Source organism: Emys orbicularis, chromosome 4, assembly GCF_028017835.1.
Source record: "Emys orbicularis isolate rEmyOrb1 chromosome 4, rEmyOrb1.hap1, whole genome shotgun sequence".
NCBI lineage: Eukaryota > Metazoa > Chordata > Testudines > Emydidae > Emys > Emys orbicularis.
In genome coordinates, this window is record NC_088686.1 from 137193285 (window position 1) to 137214334 (window position 21050).

A 21050-nucleotide genomic window follows, 5' to 3' on the forward strand; every position below is an offset into this window, starting at 1 on the left:
CACGGATAAGGTTAAGGTTGCCCAATTGTTTCCATTCCAAGCCCCTGTTTTCAAGTGTTCATTCATAATTTTAAACGTTTCCTTTTCTGAAACATTTACTTTTGGGGCTAACATTTTCCAGGCCTGCTAAATGATTCTGGAAAGTTTGAGCAAAATATATGGTCTAATACGCTATTTGTACTATTTGAGAAACAGTTTGTGATCATGTGATTAAAGATGGTCTTATACAGGTAATGTTTAGACAGAAGGTGTCAGAGTTAAGGTTGCATGTTCAGGCTTAACTTTGCCATTCCCTGACTTTGGAGTGATTAGCTGAGCAGCGTTAATGTTCTCTTGATGTAGTTTTTCTATATGGAATATAGGCCATTATGGGTCTGATTTGATGATGAATAGCAGCTTACATCATAGGCCACGGAGCCTGGGAGGGCCAACCGGGCCATGGCCTGACCACCTTTTGGCAAGGCCAAACCTGAGCAGTGATGTGACCCTGCAGGCCAAGTTGCAACGCCACTCAGATTTGGAAGGGGGTAGCTGTAGGAGCTCCCGGGTTGGAGGGCGTCAGGGGAAGAGGAGAGTCAGGCACTGGGGGGCGGGGAACCAATTCCTCTACACACTTTAAATGACAATCTGCAGGCCCTGCCTTACTTCAGCAGCCATCTTGCTAAGGAAGGGTGGTCCAGTGGTTAGGGCCCTGATGTATGACTTGGGGGAGCTGGGGTCAGGGCCTGGCTCTACACAGATTTTCTGTGTGACCTTGGGCAAGTCACTTAGGACCAGATTTTTAAAGGGAATTAATCCCCTAATTTAATTCCTAACTTGCTTTTGAAAATGAGTTAGGCGTTGCAATGCTGAACAGAACAATGCCTGAATACCTTGAACAATCGGGGCGCTAGCCCTTCTGCGCCTCAGTTCCCCATGTGCAAAAGGTGGATAATAGCACCTAAGATACAGCCAGATTTTCAGGTGATGAAAGGTGGCATCACTCCCTTGACTTCAATGAAGCATTGGTGATTGACAATTGCTGAGGATCCAGCCCATGGACTTCAGTGCATCTGCTTGGAGACTAAGGTGCTACTCAGTGTGAGGGTATCAGCCTCTGGCTGTATAAACTGTTTGAACTTTGGGCTGTTCTATTGCTTACTTTGCATATAAACCAATGTGTCTTTAACAAATTCTAAACTATCGATGCTTTATTTATTTTTTAATATAACTATGTCACCAACTACAGACCAGGCAGAGTGTCCTCAGAGACATCATCACAGGTTACTGCAACCTTATTAGTCGTTAAAATACAATCGTACCACCATTGATTGCATGAGGAATCGCAGCACTCACTGTTTGTTAATGTCACAGTGGTTCCCGTGTGTACAGTGCCCCTCTGCGCTCTTGCATTGCTTGGGGAAAGGTTCCCTCTCGTACCTGGTTTGCATAGGCCAAAGGAATCAGAGGAAACTGCATCCTGTTGATGACAAAGACAACATCAGGCACAGTGGGCAGGTTGCTGCAGGTAATGTCATACTAGAGGGGACAAGAAGGGAATCCTCTTATGAAAGAAACAACGAGCCCACCGTGCTGAGCATAAAAGATGGAGCTGGACAAGCTTCACAGGGTTTGGCTTTAGCCTGAAATCTTCATGATTTGTTTGAACAAAGCTTGAACAGGAACCCATCCCACGCGCTGATGGCAAGTTACAAGAATAAACAATCCAGACAATCGTCAGCACCCCGTCCTGATGGTTGGTAATCCATCGCTGACGGTGACGACAATATTGTCACAGTTCTCATCTATAGCTACGCATACGACTCTGAAGCCCAAACCCTGATACACGGAGGGATTGGGAAGTCCGTATCTGGGACGTTTGATGATGCAACTCTGCGGTGCCTTTCAGCCTGGAGATGATTTTGTCGATGCTGCTCGAACCTGTTACATGCTGATCTTGTCAGAGATGGCCAGTGAGTCCTGTTCTGAGCCATTTGCTCGGGTTCCTGGAGACTGAGCCCAGCCCACTGGAGCCTGCTCTTCAGGTTACCCAATCCTGATAATCATCCCATAAATAACTAAACAACCACAGATATAATGGAGATAACAAAATATACCCAGACCTTCTGGTCCTCAGCTCACCCCCTCGCGCAAAAGCCCAATATTGGACTCAGATCATGTAGTGTTTAAAATATGGTCTGGGGCCAAATTCCTCCCCTAGTTCTACTGGTGTAACCCCAGTGATGTCACTGGTGTAACGGAATGGGGGTGTTACTGTTTTCCCATGCACAGAGACTTATTTGCAAAGGGCTATAAAATACTTCAGAGGCAATTGCTGTTTAAGATGACAGAAAGGAACAAGAAGAGCCCAATGGGGGAGCACCGGGGCAGTAACAGACAGCAGGAGCTCTGAGAACAAACTGAACGCTGAACTCGGCACATAGACTATCCCAAGCTGGCAGACTCTAAGGGCACTGCAATAAAAGCTCCCCGGCACAGCTGCAGCTGGCCTGAGGCAGCTGACTTGGGCTTGAAGGGCTCGGGCTGCAGGGCTATAAAATTGCAGTATAGACGTTTGGACTCGAGTTCGAGCCTGGGCTCTGAGACCCTGCAAGAGAGGAGGGTCTCAAAGCCTGGGTCCACCTGAGTATCTATACTGCCATTTTTAGCCCCACAGGCTGAACCCCATGAGCCTGGGTCAGCTGCCCAGGCTCTGAGGCTTGGTGCAATGTTGTTTTTTTTATTGCAGTGTAGACTTGTGTACCCTTGTGATGGACTGTTCACTCCACACTTCCCCTGAAGGGGTTAAGGTAGCGTGGAAGGGGGTCATTAACTTAGTAGGCTGCACCTGGGGGAGAATTAGGCTGGCTGGCCTAATGGCAGATGAAGTTCAGCTGAGCAGGCGTAGGCTGGGCTGGGATAAAGCTAGAAAGGGCTGTAGGAGAAGTAGCCTGGGAGTTTGAGTTGGGCCAGAACACCGAGAAGGGAAGGCGTGATGAGGTCTGGGAGTAAGCAGACTCTGCTTGCTGGACAGAGAATCCTTGTGCTGGAGCCTGGGGCAACGGGCAGGCCTGTGTTCCCCTACCTGCCATGGGGAAAGTGGCACAGTCTTAGGTTAGAGGATGGCCTGGAGAGACTTTGCTACGCACCACAAGGGAAAGCATGAAGTGACCTGGCTGGAAGACTAAGCCATGAAGAAGGAGCAGCCAAGTCACGCAGAGGGAGCTTGCTGAGTCCTAGTGAGTGAGTGGGGCTGTGGTCAGAGCAAACAAAGGAAGGGGGCATCAGACCTGGATGGAGCCAATCCCCAGAGCAGCCAGAAGGAGGTGCCCTAGCGGTGAGTGAGCCCCGGTTTAGAAATGCTGGACTCTTCTGCTGAGTTGCTCAACTCAGGCACTAAAACCCTGTGTTTCAGTGCAGGGTAACTACTGCTGAGTCACACTGGCTGGAGGGCCCCATTCACTCCAGAGAGAGAATGAGGCCTCGTCTACAGGGAGAGTTCTACTGGTGGAATTATACTGGTATAGTTATATTGGCATAATCCCCAATCCGGACCACTCTCATTCCGGAATAAACTGAACCAACTGACAAACTAAAAAGACACATCCTGGAATAAACGTGTCTACACAGAAGGGTACACTGATACTACTCTATCACTTTACATTTGCATTTTAGCTTCTACTGGTATAACTTTACCATGCAGACCAGCCCTGAGATCCTTTCAATAGGCACGGACTATTAGAAAAGGGGGTGTCACTCCACTGAAGTCAATGGGGGATGCTTAAGCAATGGGTCAGTCACTCCAGGTTTGAAAATCATTCTCTGATCAGAAAGTCAGGAGTAAACGGGCTAGAGTGGAACTAGTGAATAGAGAATAGGCCAATAGACCATTTTGTGGGGCAGGTTCTGCCATGGGACATTCACACATGCAGTAATTTAATAAGGCTACTAAAGGAAGCTCATCTGAGATGCACAGCGACTCGAAGCCCAGACAGTCCCCCATTTATCTGATGGCTGCCACCTTGGCCAACTCCCCTGGGATTGAACCTGGCACCTCCAGAGCTAAAGAAGCAAGATTCTGCAGCTAGGCCTGTAACAGATTCATTGCGACAGATATGGCAATTTCCTGCAATACCTTTGGGAGATGTTACTGAATTGAGTTTAAATAATTTTGGAGTCCACTTTATTATAAATGCGAAGTTTATGTATTGTTCAGGGATTTAATGTAGCTTCTCTAGTGGGGAGATGTGGCCATTATGAACGTTGGGAAGGTCTACGAGCATCATAGGACTATTTAACACAGGCAAGTTTTACAGTCACACTTCTGACTGCAGTGTAGATACAACCTGAGGCTGAGGGCCTGATCCTGTCAGCCCTCCACCAAAGTCAACCAGGTTTGGGCCCAGAATGAACTAAAGCAAGACCAGGTGGATTTCTCTTTTGCTAACTGACTTTTACTGTTACTGGGTTCATCAATTCTTGCAGTGAAGCAAATGCACTCATGATAAAATGCTGAGGCTAATTTACTTGGTGGTTTGAGGCTGGATTTTTTTATATAGATATTACATGCACTGTTTTTGCATCAAATATTAATAACTAGAACATCAATTTATAATGATATGCGGAGCTTTCAGCTTCAATCCCAGGCATGCATTTGATGACTTTCAAAGAGGGAAAACTTTTCTGGTATATCAGAAGCAACCTGGGTTTGCAACGATGGGGCTTCACCTTGGAAAGAGAACATGTGCAGGAGAACTGAGCTTGGCATGTCAATAAACTATGCAATTAACCTCTAGTTAGCAGACTTTGATACCCTTGATGATGAGATTCTATTGATTTCCCTGCCAGGAGGACATGGGTTCTTGCTTCATTGTTTGTTCTTTTTTTCCACACAGAGGATAGATGTGCGTAATTGCTCATCCATCCCTCAGGTTTTCTCTTGGGATCACCAACAAGGTTCTACGTGTCCCCCTCATGTTGTGAAGATAGTGTGATTTCCCAGGTATCCCAGGTGAGCTAGGGAAATGGCTGATAGAAATCTGGCTAAATCTAAACCTGAACAAAATGAAGGTGATGCTGATAGATCAGGGGAAACATCTAGAGAGTATGGTGGAGATGCAGACTTACCCCTACCCCTCTTCACCACAGGCTATAGATGCGTCTGGATCCCTGATTCCTCCTGCAGTCTCAGGTAGCATCGCTTGGGGGTGATAAAGTATCAATTTCCATCTGCGTTTGGTTAGACATTGCTCTCTGATCCAGGCCTTGCCATAATTATTCACGCCTCTCTGAGCCCCAGACAGCGTTACTGCTTTGTGCCCTACTTGTCCTTACACTGTCAGAAGCTGCAGTGTTTGGGACCATCACAGTAGAATACAGAAGCACTTATTTATTAGGCTATTAATATTTATTTATAGCACTTACTTCTGAAGATCATCCAGAGGCTACAGCTACTGCAGAACATGACTCTCCCCATTCAGTGGACCACTGTGTGGGGAGCATATTACACTAATTCTCCCCCAGCTTTACATTCATTTCTGGGTGCATTTCATGGTGTTGATTTTTATCTTCAAAACTCTCCAGGTTTGGGTCCTGACTCGAGCAGGGCGCATAACTGACTTTTAGATTCACTGGCACTCCTGAAAAATTAGGGGGGTGGGAAATCTGTTTGGGTTGAACCAAAACCGTTTGGAATTTTCAGCTAATCAGAAAAGTTTATTTTTTTAAAAATGTAGGTCCGATGAAATGTTTGGGTTTTTTTTTTTAAATATAAGTAAAAGAAATGAAGGGCTAGATTCACAAAACAGCCAGAGGACGTGTCCCCACTTAGAGAGTCCCTCAGGTTTGCAAATCTGAAATGGCCCCAGCATTTGGTACTGCTAGGTGTCTTGAAAAGAGTTACATGGGAGATAATCATTACTAACCTAGGCCAGGTTCAGACAGTGAACTAGAGGGAGAAATGTCTTTATTCATGATGTATTTATACAGCCTTAGTACACTTGACTCTTGTACTGCTTTTCATCGTAAAGGCACCTGTTGCTGAGCATTAGGTTGATGCGCTGGCCAGCTGCTTGCTTACCCACAAAACGGGCAAAGTCTGCAGATCATCTAAAGAGAGCAGGAGATAAAATTGTCTTGGTCCTGTTGCCAAAGATGGGGCAGGGGGCACTTCTCAAAAGAAAGAAGTAACCTCACATCCTGCCATGAGCCACAAATGCTTCTAGTCCCGGGAGGCTGTGCCTGAAATCGATTTATCTGAAACAAACTTAGAAAGCGCTATACAGACACATGCCAATGATTTGCCTCTGGAAAGGAGAGTTCATCTGTCTTGAGTTTCTGATGGAGGGTGGAATCTCATGTGAAAAAAGATTGTTTGTTAAACACACGCTAGTTAAATAATTGAATTAACCAGTTACCTCTCCTAGGTTTTTTCCCCCCACTGTTCTCTGGATCTGTGTTCCTTAGCTAAAGAACAGACTGGAGAATTAATAGAAATGTATGAGTGTCCATAGGGTTACCAGATAGCAACTGTGAAAAAAGGTACAGGGGGTGTGGGGTAATAGGCGCCTATATAAGAAAAAGTCCCCAAAAATGGGACTGTCCCTTTAAAAATGGCACATCTGGTCACCCTAAGTGTCTGTAGCCAAAATAGCTTTATCCTAGTTCTATTCTAATCTGGGCAAGTGATTTACAGTACCCACATGGAAATATGGATCCTAATTTACTTCCAGTCAGGCTTATCTGCCAGTGGAATTATGGGACTGCTTTTGTCTGTTCAACCAAAACAATCTAAAGTAGGAGTTAGACATGTAAACAAGTTACTAGAATGTCAGTTTGGTTCAAAATTACCTTGCCCAACTGATGCTATGAGCCAACCTTTGCCACTTATGCAAGCAAGACTGTCACGTGAAACCCAAAACAAAATATGAAGGTAGTAATTTTGACACTATTCTAAATTCTCTGGAATTTCATCTTTGCTGTAAGCTCTTATGCTGCTCTAATCAAAGATTCAATTAGTGGTAAAATTTTTAGTTTATGAGCCAATTCAAAGCATCTTCCTCTTTTGTCTAAGAAGCTGTTGGTTCCCTTCACCACAATTCTCTTGTGTACATATAACTTAACCACATTTCTATTTAAAATAGGGAGCATGTTCTAAGCTATCTGCAGTATTTTTGTGGTCACGTTGCCTTCCTAGATGACAAAAAAATCCTCAGATTGAGGGGGTTTCTTACAGAACACCTTTAGATAACTTTAATTTTCTGAAACAGTTTCTTAAATATTGACATCTTTCAGATTTCTGTATCTAATAACATTTTACCTTATGATACAGTAGATCAAGCTATACTATTTGATACGGTATCTGTTACAAATTATAAGTTTAAAGCTTGTAAAATTGAAGACAAAGGTAAAAGAGGAAGTTACTTCACAACTTAGCAAGAGTATGTCGTTAAGTCTAACTAGTTAGCAGTTATAGTTACTCAACCTACATCTTCTGTGTGTGAAACACAGACAGCATCTGCTGTCTTACATGTTTTATAGGCTTAGGACTAAATTATGCCAAGGATTTTGACCTATAGGTGGGTGTATATAACACTATTCTTAATAAGCTCCTTAGCTTCTGTATTGTCATGACAACCGGTTTCTTTGAATACAGTTTTTAGTGGCACACCTTTCTGAAAGATGGTGGAGCCAAAATTGCTAGAGACCTGTAAGTTTCTGCTTGATGGGTACCTATTGGAGATGGTCTAGAAAATGCCATATTCTGGGTTCTTTCCAGTCCTAATGTAAATCTGTGACCAGCATGTTCATGTGTCTGTCTTTTTAAGGGTTTATGTAATTCAGTCTCCTCTATGTTAGGTGTCTAAATGCTATAATGTTGCTACTCTATTCAGTTTTCATACATACATACAGGGATGCTCATAAAATGCCATAGATTCAGAGGTGCTGGAACAGTTTTTATAGTGGGGGTGCTGAGAGCCATTTAACCAAACAATAAGCCCTGTATATGATGGAAACCACTTCAAGCCAGGAGGTGCAGCAGCACCCCTAATTCCAGTATCTATGCATAGATTAGCTTTCTGGATAATTCCAAGTTCTCCTAGGTCTTCGCTTCAAAACAGTTGAAGAATAAAGTGCTTCCTCCACTAGGTGGCAAAAGAAACAAGTGTGTGTTAGATAAAGGAAAATGTCTGGAGTAAGATAAGTGACTAAGGATGACCGGTATGTCCACTATGCATGTAGAATAGAGCTAGTCAATGTTTTATGACTGAAAAATGGGGTTTTACAGGAAAATGTTACTTCTGGCTACATTTTTTTTTCAATGGGAAATGTTTAAATGCAACAATGTTTTTGGTTTGAGGTGCACTTTTCATCTTGTTTTTTTTTTCCAAAACTGAAATGAAACAACAATTTCTATTAGAATTGAAATGAAACAAATTTTCAGACTTCCTGTGAAAAGTGTGTGTGGGGATGGGGGAGAAACAAAATAAAAAAACCCTGAAATTTCTTGCAGGGAAAACCCCCCTCAGTTTTACAACCAGTCCTCATGTCTGGTGAAATTCATCCCCGTGCAGAGGGATGGCATGAGACCTAGGTATGATCCTAGTCTCATTTAAGCCCTTAGGGTGACTTTAAAGACCATAATCCCTTATGGGGGTGTATGTCATTGTGAAACTGTATTGCTCTTTTTTTCTGCATAGTGCACTTTTTTAAAATGTCAAAGAACTCCACCTATGTGCAGAGCTAGTGGCCATTTTGTTTTTAGCATTACGGCAGCTTGTTTGAGGGGGGCTCACACACTGTGCTCTCTCTCACCTGCACCCCAAACTTTACTTCTGTTCATTCTTGTTGTTGTTTTCTTTAATTTTAAGTCATTCTGACTAAATGCAAAATTCTACAGGGGTAAGTGGATAGCACTCCCTTGAATTCAATGGAGTTGCTTTCATTTACACCAGCATAGAATCTGGCCCTGAAAGTGTATCTTGGTGTGCAAAACAAAATAAGAAACTCAGAGCAGAACGTGACAACACATACCCTGCTAGTAACAGCTGGTACATCATAGGGTAACAACCTACTTCTGCTACAGTCTAATGGTCTTACTCCTTTAGCTCAAGCACAGCCCTTTAGTTCAAGCCCTACTAACCATACATACAGGGAATCATTCTACTAACACTTATTTTATTTGGTTCCAACAATGAATTAGGATTCACATGGCATGTCCCCAAAAAAGTGCCAGATAAGGATCACATCAGCTCACTCACCTAGTATAACACTAAAGATGATGTATCCTAGTCAATAAGACTCTGCCACCCAGTATCTCATCTGATGTTCCAGATAAAATTAAGTGGAAAGAGAAATAGATACGACCTTTCTCTCACCCTTTTCCTGCCTTGTCTAGTTAGATTGTAAACTCTGAGTAAGGACTGTCTTTTATTCTATATTTGTACAGCACAATAGGGTCCCAATAGCAGTTGCAGTCCTGTAGGTGCTACCATAATACAAATGAATGATACAGTGCTGAACGAGACTGTATAAAGATTGAGACATCAAAACACAGTTTTACCATTATGTTTATCATAATAGAGTCAAATGCACAGTTTTCCCATGTACATAATATTACAAGCAGAATGTTATTTTCCCAGTGAACAGAGTTTTTGTATCAATTCCAAAAATACGTTTTGCATTTTAGCATTGCTTCGATCTTCTTGGAAACAAACCTCCATTTTGCAATAACTGCTAAAATGAAACCAGAAATGAAGATCAAATGACACAGAAGGATCTTAAACAGGCCTTTAGAAAGGGCAAGTGCATTCAGGCCTCTGAACTGATGGCCTTTCCTGAAGGTAACGTACCACATGTATTAGTGAACAATATTTAATTGTATTTAATATACTCTTGGAGTGAGATTGACAGACATAAATGTGAAGACCAGCCTGTGATATCGTAATGATAGGATATCTGAAGCTTACGCAGATGCTGAGTAGGGTGTGAATAACTAAGCCTTTCCTTATATAGTACGTACTTTCCCTAAGGACTGATTCAAAACCTACTGAAGTCAATGGAGATACTGCAACTGACCTGAATGGACTTTGGTTCAAGCTCCTCGTGAATAAATGCTAGACTTAACTGAATCATTACAATAAAGGCTTGTATCAGGGTGAGCACCTAAAGGGAAAACAAACCGTTCAATAATTAAAGGGACACAGTATTAAAAACATGGGTTGGATTGGTTTAAACTAGTGTCAATGGTGGATTCTCTGTAACTTGGAGTCTTTAAACCATGATTTGAGGACTTCGGTAACTCAGCCAGAGGTTAGGGGTCTGTTACAGGAGTGGGTGGGTGAGGTTCTGTGGCCTGCAATGTGCAGGAGGTCAGACTAGATGATCATGATGGTCCATTCTGGCCTTAAAGTCTGTCTTTCCACTCTTACCCATGTTGAGTAGTCACTGATTCTGCAAACAATTCCATTAAGAACGAATAGGACTGCTTGTGCTGCTCCACAACATGTGTATGGATGCTAGCATCTGGTCCTCTACTTAAAAAACCTAACTGTTAATAATTACAGCTTGGATTAACAGCTGTTCAGAGGATAGAAGTTCTGTTTTGTGTAGGATTTTGAGACTTCAACATTTAGCTTTGTTCTAAATCGGAGTAAAAACCCACCATTCTGAAATTCTCTGTGAATGACGCATTCATTTCAGGTTGGTTTAAACAATACATTATGACACAATTGTTTAATTTTGACTCTTGTCATTTCATTTTATTATATTTTAATATAATACAAGTCACCACCACAAAACAAAAATCAAAATGTTTTATTCTGAAAATGTCAATCCCATTTTGATATTGTTGGAGCTTTTACCCCCGATTCTCTTCTAAAAGGAAATTCCACTGCAAACAATCAAGTCTTGCAAAGCATTTTGATTTGATGGACCTGTTTGTTCTCACAAAATATGGTTCTATCAAAGTTTCTCTGGCCAGCTGAGACTTTCAAAAATGAAATGGAAAAAAGAATTTACACTATTTAGTTTGCAATGTTGTTGTAGCTGTGTGGGTCCTAGGATATGAGAGAGAGAGACACACACACAGGGGTGAGGTAATAGCTTTCATTGGACCAACTTCAGTTTGGTGACAGAGACCAGTTTTTGAGCTCCACAGCACTGTTCTTCAGTTTAGCATTTCACTGTGGTTGGTTAATGAAACTATGCTGGTTAATTTCACCTGCTGTTTATTTTCCGTTTCAGTTCCTGTTCCCCTGTACTAGCCTGATTGTAAAGCCTGTACTCGCCCTGATCAGTACTTGCTCCCAGAGCAGACCCACTGGATACAACAGGACTGCATGGAGCAGCTGTTGTTGGTGTGCAGGGATGTGGGGTTTGGCTGCAGAGGCCAAAGTTCATCCTCCATTTGCAAGGTGGAGCTCTGGTGTAGACAGCACAGAGCAGATCAGACAGTGGATGTCATAAGCTGCAGCCTGCCTCTGCCTCCGGTCTTATATTATTTTTATTCAAGCATCCCATAACTGTTAAGTATGAGCTCCATCCTTAATAAGAATAACAGCACAGGGGTTAGAAGCAACAGAGGGTCCTGTGGCACCTTTAAGACTAACAGAAGTATTGGGGCATAAGCTTTCGTGGGTGAATGCCCACTTCATCAGACGCAAGCACAGGGGTTATTTGTGTGAGAAAGCACTTAACCAGATGAGTGAGGGTTACACAATTTGCCCTAGCTTTTTAATCTTGAAAACCTTTCTTTCTAGTAAAACCCCTTTGTTCCACTATATAAAATAAATGTTGGGTCTGAAGTATTGTTGACAGCATCCCTTTTGTTACATGCAAAGTGACATTTTCAGAAGATGTTGGGGGAGATTTTCAAAGGGCAGTTAGGCACCCAACTCATTGAAAGTCAATGGGAGTTAGGCGAGTGTGCACAGGCTAGTGGACAAAGCACTGGACTTGGCCTCAGGAGACCAAGGTGCTATTCCTGGCTCTGCCACTGCTCTGCTGAGTGACCATGGGTAAGTCACTTTGCCTACTTGTGCCTCAGTTTCCCCCATCTATAAAATGGGGATAATGATCCTAACCTCTTTAGTAATGCACTTTGAGATCTACTGAGGGCAGTGCTAAACCAGTGCTCAATGTTATTTGTGCCTTTGAAAATCTCCCTCTGCCCAAATTTTGTCTTTACACTCACTGTGTAGAATACGTGGTGATGGCAAAGAGAAATAAAGAGGCATTGGGTGGTGCTCATTTCAGAGAGCAGTGCTGCCCGGTTCTCCAGCTGGGAAGGGCTCTGAAGTGACATCCTGTTTGCTAAAAGTCTATGTTCTTGAAGTCTACTGAACACCGGAATCGGCCATCCATGAACCTGGAGCATATAAAGTTTGGCAAACACGGGCAGGTGTGGTGTTGGCGTTTTCCAAGGAAAGGGACCTTGAGCAGAAAATGGAAGAGACAAAAGACACCACAAAGAATGTCAGAACTTCAACCACAGAGCAATGCTAGGAAAATCCTTGGCTGGGTGAAACAGACTCCTCCCTATCTTCCTGTAGGGGTTTCATGTCCAGTGACAATGGGCCAAATCCTGAAGTTCTTTACTCTGGCCCCAATCCAGCAAAGCACTTAAGCTAATGGATAATGTTGGCCATGTGAGTAATTCCCACTGGCTTCAATAGGACTGATCAGGTGCAGTATTGTCAGTGCCAGGTGTTCAAAACTCAGGAGTCAAGCCCCCAAAACTCAGGAACTTGGCTGGACAAATCACAAGCCTTTTAAAAAAGGATTGGCTTATTTAATTAGCCTCCTAGTTTGAGTTTTTAGGGGGCACCCGGGTCTTGTTTAACCAGCTTTTCTCTACAACCATGGGGGTTAGCAACTGCCTCTTTTTAAAATGGAAGCTGAGGTTCTCACATAATGGCATGACTCCAAGAGCTGGGGCCTTGTGAAAAAACACCCACTGCTACCCCACTGGAAAATAAAATGGTCAGAGTTGGCAACCCTGCAAATCAAAGCCTAATCCCCCTCGCTGACAATGGGATTCCTGGCAAGAGTAAAGGGTTGCAGGATTGGGTGCTTGATCCTGACTCGGGTATCCTCATTAAGCTCATTTGGACCAAAGCCATCTGAGGCTCTCAACTCAAAACTCCTTAGTCATGAGTGAATTTAGCCTGGCAACTCTTGGGAGTAGGTTGACCAGGTGTCTGGTTTTGGACCGGAAAACCCAGTCAAAAAGGGATCCTGGTGGCTCCAGTCAGCACTGCTGACTTTGCCGTTAGCTGTCCGGTTGGCAGTGCCACCCCGCCATGTAGCAGGGCTGGCAGGCTCCCTGTTAGCCACCACGCCACGCGGCTCCCAGGTCGGGAAGCAGCCGCCATGTCCGGCGCCTAGCCTTAGGAGTGGCTGGGGGGGGGGGGTGCTGCCCCACCTGCAGGCGCAACTCCCATTGGCTGGGTCAGGGCAGGTGAGGAACTAGCGTGAACACGACTCGTGAGCGCTCAGCAGGCGGCTGTTGAGGGGTCATCGGGTGTCTTGATTGTACAGGTGGAGAAATACAGTTCCCCTTCAGATCCTCCCTTAAAACATGCTAGTTTCACAGCCCTGCCTGCATGATCCCCTGCCCAGCCCTTCCACACTATCTGCAGCTTGGGCTGTCCTCTCACATGCATCGGTGTTAGGCTGTCATCCCTTAGGGATGGGGGCCTGGTCGCTGTACGTGTTCTGAACAGAGCTCCCCGTGCTCTGTCGTCAAGTAGAGCCCCATTCAGTGCCTTGCAGTACATTGCACGGCGAGTCATGAGCTGAGCTGGGAACAGAACCCAAGGGCCCTGCGTCAGAGCCCACTGCTTTCACTAGTGGACAATGCTGCCTCTTTCCCTTGAATCTAGAAACCAGCATTTTCACACTGGGGTGCGTAAAGTTAGGCCTTTAAAGTGGGGGTGGAGGGGCTAAGGCACTCAATTCCCCTTGAAAGTCACTTTGGCTTCTTTGACAATCCCAGTGGGCAGTGACCTAAGAACAGCTTGACTTTCAGAGATGCTGGGGCCTGCAGGAGGCCCCCCATCTGTTTGTCTCATTCTGTTCTAGTTCACTTTTCATAGATTTAGAGATTCCAAGGCCAGAAGGGACCACTGTGATCCTCTAGTCTGACTCGCTGTATCTCAGAGGCTAGAGAACTGCCCCATAATAATTCCTAGAGCAGATCTGGTAGGAAAACATCCATCGTGATTTTAAAATGGTCAGTGATGGAGAATCCACTGTGACCCTTGGTAAATTGTTTCAGTGGTTAATTACCTCCCCTGTTAAAAAATGTATGCCTTATTCCCAGCCTGAATTTGTCTAGCTTCAACTTCCTCCCTGTTGTTACAGGGACCGGAGAGCCAGACCCTCCGCTGGTGTAGCTCCATTGAAGTCAGCCATGCTGCCTGCATTCGGACCCACCCGCAATGCGTACACATCATTCCCACGAGAGTTCACTGAACTTTAACATCAGAATCCCATTTATATACTTGGCAAACTCCACCTTCAAATCACTTGGGTTGTTTGACTCCCCACTATTTTTACTGGGAGGCTGTTCCAGAACCTCTGTCCTCTGATGATTAGAAACCTGCTTCTAATTTCCAGCCTCAGTTTATTCCTGGCCAGTTTATCCTCAGTTGTTCTTGTACCAATGCTGTCCATTAGCTTCAACAGTTCTTCTTCCTCCCTGATATTTATCCCCTGATGTATTTAGAGAGCCCTGGGAACCCCTTGACTGTCTGTAATATATAATCTCAGGCAAGCTCTCTGCTTTCCCCGGGATGGTTCAAATTTGCTTCTAAGCCTTCACCTGCCACTCAAACTGCTGAGTCATTGCTCCATCTCCTGGTGGATTTAGCACTCACTAGAGAGTAGTGGCTGGGCCCCATGTAAGTTAACTGGGTTTTGCTGTTGATTTTTTGGGGGGCAAGGGTCAGGATTTCACCCCTGGGTTCTATTCCTAACTCCACCAGTGGCTGCGTGACTCTAGGCTATGCAGTGTTGTAGCTGTGTCGGTCCTAGGACATTGGAGAGACGAGATGGGTGAGCTAATATCTCTTATTAGTAAGAGAGACCTGCTTTTGAGCCACAGTTGCTCAAGCTTGTCTCTCGTCTCCCCCCCCCCCCCCCCCCAGAAGTTGGTCCAATAAAAGATATCACCTTGCCCATCTCATCTCTCTGATCCTGGGCTACTCACTTAGGGCTAGATGTTCAAAAGAACATGGCATCTGTTTGGGCGGTAGAATAAACGGACAGATTTCTGCAACAGCTTGGCACACTGGCCCCAGCTGTGCCCTTGGCAATGCTGGCCTGGAGCCTCTGATTATGCAGCCATTACAGGAGTAGTCTCATTGAATAAAGGTTGCAGAATCTAGACCACTGTGCCTCAGTTTCCCCTAGCTTTAACATGCGGATAATGCCTCCCTCAGGGGGAGACTTATACAGCACATGGAGGGCTTCAATAATGAAAGGGGCTGAGCGGGGCAAATTATTGGGATAAACTATCCCTTGGCTATCAGCAGCAATCGTTTAGCTGTTTTTGCTGAAAATTAGGGGACACCATGAGATTCAACATTAGAACAGCCAGGGTGGAAAGGGCCTGGATTCCCCAATGTCTTCAACTTCCTCCTTCGCCTCTCCTCCATTTGTCCTTCTCATCCCCCATCCTCTCTCCCTCCTTTCTGGTATTAAATGGAAAGGTGAGGAGCTGATAGATGTTTATCTCCTGTCTTTTCAAAACAATCCCTTATGAAATTTAAGCCTCGAGAATTTATCTTTATTTCCCCTTCGCAGTGATTTTAATAAAGTCTGATCCCTTTTGAATCTTCCCCATCTCCTGCAGGCTGATCCCGGGCAGAAAGCCCTGCATTGTTTACTGAGTCTCCCTCCCATGAGATCAATATCTGAGGAGTTATTAGCAGAGTCCCTCAAAGGCCTTAGCAACTGGCGCTAAGTACTCCCACTTTGGGGTAATCCTAAGGCTTTTGTGTTGCGTGCTGGACAAAGCCACCGAGTTTTGAAGGTTCACAGACGTTATCCTGGCTTCTGGTTTGCTTTGTTGAGTATTTAAGTGACAAAAGCACCTTTCTTTAAATAAACTGAATGCACAGATTGAGCCCCCTGGAGCCACGTGCACCGCACTAGTTGAGCTGTTAAACAGGCTTGTACAGCTCTGGCCATAGGTCAGCTGTGACCTGTAGAAGCTGTGACAGGTTGATGTTAGTAGAGTGCTGTTTGAGGATCTAGCTGGAAGCGCGAGTGGTCATGGTAGGGGAAGCCGGGTGTCAGGACTCCTGGATTCTCTTTTCAGCTCTGCACGTTTGGGTAAGCCTCTGTGTGCTGATGCAAATATGGGGAAACCGAGGCACAGATTAGGCACCACAGGCCATGCAGGGATTCTCTCAGAGTTTGAGAGCAGAGCCCAGGGTGCTTGGGTCCCAGACCAGTGCCTGCCCCACTGGCATATACATCCACAGATGGATGGCATTGTGCATCCTGATCCCTGAAAGTCCTTCAGACTACAGCGTGGTATATTAAACTGTAAAAATTACAAGCTGTCACTTTAAATCCTAAGGGGTTTCCTGGTCTTGCTAGTAGGCTAGGGGGCTTTGTAGGGACGTCTGCAATTGGAGTCCCACTGCAGAGAGCCAGTCTAGAGTAAGCTAGGATGAGTTGTGCCTCTGTTTTAGGGAGCAGCCTGTTTTCTCTCTTTCTCTTTTTGGATTCTTCTATGTTTATCAAGAGATAAGGTTACGTTGCAACCTTCCTGCAAGAGAATTCTCTGTGTATGCCATGAACATACCTTATAGTATCTGGTTAGCAGGGTTATAGCACTGCCTAGACTAATGCGATGTGCCATTTTTTAAAAAAAAAGCTAGCTTTGAACTCATCCCTCCCAAAGAAGAGTAGATCTAGAAAATATAGATGCAGCAGTATTGAAAAAGATCAGCCCCTGGGCCATTGCTTAGACTAGGCTGTGAAAGGGTTAAGGCTGCTGGGCCATACCTTGTGACTGAATGGGTGGCATTCATCTCCTTCCTGTCCCAGCGGAGTGCACATCCTGAGCCCTCGAAGCCACAGGCTGATTGCACAGCATGTCCCGGCTCCACACTGCAGATCCCTCTCACACGCCTAATGGGGAGGCAAAACAACACCAATTAGCCAGAGGTGCATTCAGATAGGCTTTAGTGTGTGCCAGGGAAAATTCCTGTTCCAGGAGGATAGGTAAATAAGTCAAGCTGAGCTGGGCTGGCAAGCGCTTCAAAGACCGGCATCAATTCTTAATCGGAACAAGAGACACTTTAAAAGCCACACATCTCAGGTTAAGTTGATGAGGGCTTGTGATGAGAGCGAGAATCCGATTCTGTCTAGAACGGCTTTACATGAGCTCTTCTGACGCGTTCAGGACTCAGATGCCAACAGAGAGGAAAGGTCTTTGTGCTCCTGAGGCTGACAATTATGATATACAAGGTGAGCTAGGGAAGCCATCCATGCTGAGTTCAGGACAGCCCAGCATTAAACCAATGGCTACATAATAAAATAGTCACTTATTTGTTTGCATTACAGTCAGGGATCAGGACCCTGGCGGAAATCAGTGTTGCTCCCATTGAAATTAACAGCCATGCTGATTTACACCGGCTGAGGATCTGGCCCCAAATCTTTCAATCTCCAGAATCTGGGAGCTGAAAGCTGGGAACAGGTAACATGTAACTGAAGCTCATGGTTCTAGGCCCAAATATTCTAGGAAATGCTGAGAGCTAAAGGAAGTTATTTTCTTTTGACAATCTGTACAGATTTTAACTTTGGAAAGTAGGGATCCAATTATGTGTTTGATTTGAAAAGTGTCCCGACCTGGCATTCTTATTTCCTGTATCCAAAATCACCAAGCTACTGTACGGTGCAGAGTGACAGAATGCTCCACTTACACTGGTTTGAGACATTTGGCTAATATCAAGCAAGCTGATACCAATTAGGGAGACCAGACAGCAAGTGTGAAAAATCAGGACTGGGGTGCGGGGGTAATAGGAGCCTATATAGGAAAAAGCCCCAAATATCAGGACTGTCCCTATAAAATCGGTACATCCGGTCACCCTAATACCAATCAATGGGATATTGGCCTGAGAAAGGGCCGCAGGTTTTAGCTTCTCAGCTGCTAAAATTACATGTATGGCTAGAATCTGATCCCCTCCCTCACACAGCCTTTATTTCACAAGTGATCCTATTGAAATCAGTGGGAGTTTTTTGCTGCTTTTGAGAATCTTTACAGTTTACTTGGTGGTGGAGTGTCATAATTCTAGGGCTAACTTTTTTTTTTTTTTTTTTTTTTTTTTTTAGTGTACCATTTAGGAATGGATGAAATGAAGTGAAAAAGGCCTTTGTTCTGTGTGCTTTATCAGATTAAGAATAGCCACTAGATTTTAAAAGGAAGAATATTGGAGTTCCCAACGGAAACCAGTGGGATAGGATTGCAATCTCTTCTGGAGTATTTGCGTGTGTGTGTATTGAGAGAGACAGACAGAGGAACTATAAAAGTTTCCATTTTTAAAACAAACTAGATTTGATCAGTAAGGTATAAAAAATGTAAGCCTTTTAGAAGGAGAGCCTGATGCTGATCCTATTTAAGTCAATGGTAAAACTCCCAGCGGTGGGACCAGGATAGGGCTCAAATTGCACAGAAAGGCAGGTGTGAATTTATTTTTTTGCGGGGGCGGGGGGAAACAAATTATACATTCCTTTTTTGAAATGAAGTTCTCTTCTTTAAACAATTTCTTGGACATAAGAAGTCTCCACTACAAATTTATTTGCAGGGAGAAGAAAGGGATAGTCTAGGATTTGCTTTCTGTCATGAGAAAGTGAATCTGCTTTTTTGTATTTTAATCCTTTTCCGAATTCATGTCTCTGAAATGGAAAACAAGGGAAGCCAGGAGTTTGAAATGTAAAGAAACGTAAGGGGCTGTGGAGTGATGCTCAGGAATCTCACTATTCCTCTGTGCTTGGACTTCAGCCTGGCCCCTCCAACAGCTCAGAGTTCACTGTAACCCAAGAGCAGTTTAATAATATCATGCTCTCACATAAGCAGAATTTATACAATGCAAATGAACACTATTTAAATACATTAGGATACATTTTGCCTCTCTCCTTTTCTCTTTAAATTTGGATCTTTTCTCTTGAGAGAAACTCTTAATTCTTTGGCTATAAATTAACGAGACTGACATTAATTAGGACGCCAGGGCAGATAGGCTACATTGGCTTCCATGGAGCTAGGACAGTTTATGCCAGCTGAGGATCAGGGCCTCTTTCTGAAGGTGCTCTGTTCCTATCACATCTAGTGAAGTCAGTGACGGTTTGGGATGCTCAGTACCTCCTGAGATCAAAGCCCCCAAAATGCTCATGGGCCGGTGTCTATTAACACATCCTGACCTTTGTGTTGAGTTTGTTAGAACTTGATATTTTTCTCAGCTTGAAAACTTTTTAACATTTCTCCCCTCCCCTCTTTGACTCAAATACCAGTTTATGGCATGCTAGTGTTATGAACAAGAGCCAACAATTCCCCAGCCTGATTTTTATCTGCATACATTTCTCTCTCTGGATTCATAGCTGCTAGAGTATAAAAGATTATCAGTGAGTAAGAATTTAGTGTTTAGTCTAACTCATAAAAAGTACTGGATTCTTGTATCATTCAGCCAGCCTTGTCTCATTTTGGAAAGAATTTAATTAGATACGAGTGATCAGAGCTCAAAAAAAATCATGTATAATTAAAACAATTATTTGTGTTACTAATAAACCTCTACAGAAACCAAACAAATGTAAAAATCATAACACATTTTCCCATATTTATTCTATTTCTTTAATTTTTTTCTATAACTTTCTGCTCAAATGCAGGGGTGGGGAATCAAGTCTGTTTCACTTTTGTTTATAGTGAGTGTCACTTTCAGATTCACTGAGCAGCAAGGGCTGCTGGAGGAATGTTGATTTAGTTCAAACTAAGAGTTTCCATCAGAAATAGAAAATTAAAACCACGCAAGCATTTCTCTTGGGTTTAGGATTGCTTATTTTTTATCACTGATATGTTGGGACCAAAATGTGAGCTAATACACACATAATGATATTTCATTATAAAAACATGCTTTGAAGATATAAGCACAGTATACATTTTTGCTGTTCGTATTCTTATTTGAGCTTTCAGGAGGAAATTCTTTTCTGAATTACAGAAAATAAATATTTTCACTGCTAGAAGATGTGATTTCTTCTCCGATCTTAGGGAATCTTGTACCACCCACATCTCAGAAGGAATACAAGATCTCAAACATGTTCAGATGTCACATTAGATAGGCAAGAAAGTCAGACTTACCCCAGTGATGACTGCACATTTGTAAAAAGTTATTAAAAGGAATAAGCACAAGATTTGGATGACCGTTTTCATGGTGACTAGGAAAATAAGGAAACTCTTTTCTCTCTGGTGTGTCAGAATAACAGTGCGGTGTTTGAAGTCCTTGTCCCCTTTCTCCTCGCTCTCCTCCTGATGAGATCTGAGAGCACCCTCCCTCGCCTGGCTCTGTATATAACATCTCAGCCCCTTCAATCTCCTTCACTGATGTGATGTTTTTTCTGATGATCTCAGAATAGGCAGATGAGACCCGACTCTGCTGATGTAAAAAAAAAACAAAAATTAATAAACTAGAATGAGGAGAAGACGATCATTCTACCCTTACAAATTCTGCAGTTTTTAAATGATTTAGAAATATCTGGATTTGTTTTAAAGTGTCCTCCTATAGCCACTATAAATTTGTGTTAGAATAAAATTAAGGGTTTGCACCTTTTTGCAAAAACAAAGTCACAATTAGGCTGATTCCCCCCCTCCCTCCAAAATGCTAGTGCAGAACGTGCAAAGTGTTGGTATCTGTGATAAGTGTATTTAGCATGTCGTGTGTGTGGGGGGGGAGAATTATGAGATTAGATTACATCTGAATATAGTATGTAAATATCCGAATGTAGGTTTGAAAATATTCTGTGTCTGTTTATATATGAAATACCTTCCAAAACATTTTAAGTCCAGG

The 21050-nt window shown here is 43.6% G+C and overlaps 1 protein-coding gene across 1 annotated transcript; it reads right to left on the reverse strand.

Moving 5' to 3' along the window:
* Positions 1–12291: 12291 nt before the first annotated feature.
* PROK1 (prokineticin 1) lies at positions 12292–20416 on the reverse strand. The gene is made up of 3 exons (XM_065404363.1): positions 20345–20416; positions 16999–17124; positions 12292–12411 (listed from the first exon to the last, which is right to left on the reverse strand). Exons 1-3 carry the CDS (start codon positions 20414–20416, stop codon positions 12292–12294), a joined length of 318 nt encoding a protein of 105 aa, XP_065260435.1.
* Between the last annotated feature and the right edge of the window lie 634 nt (positions 20417–21050).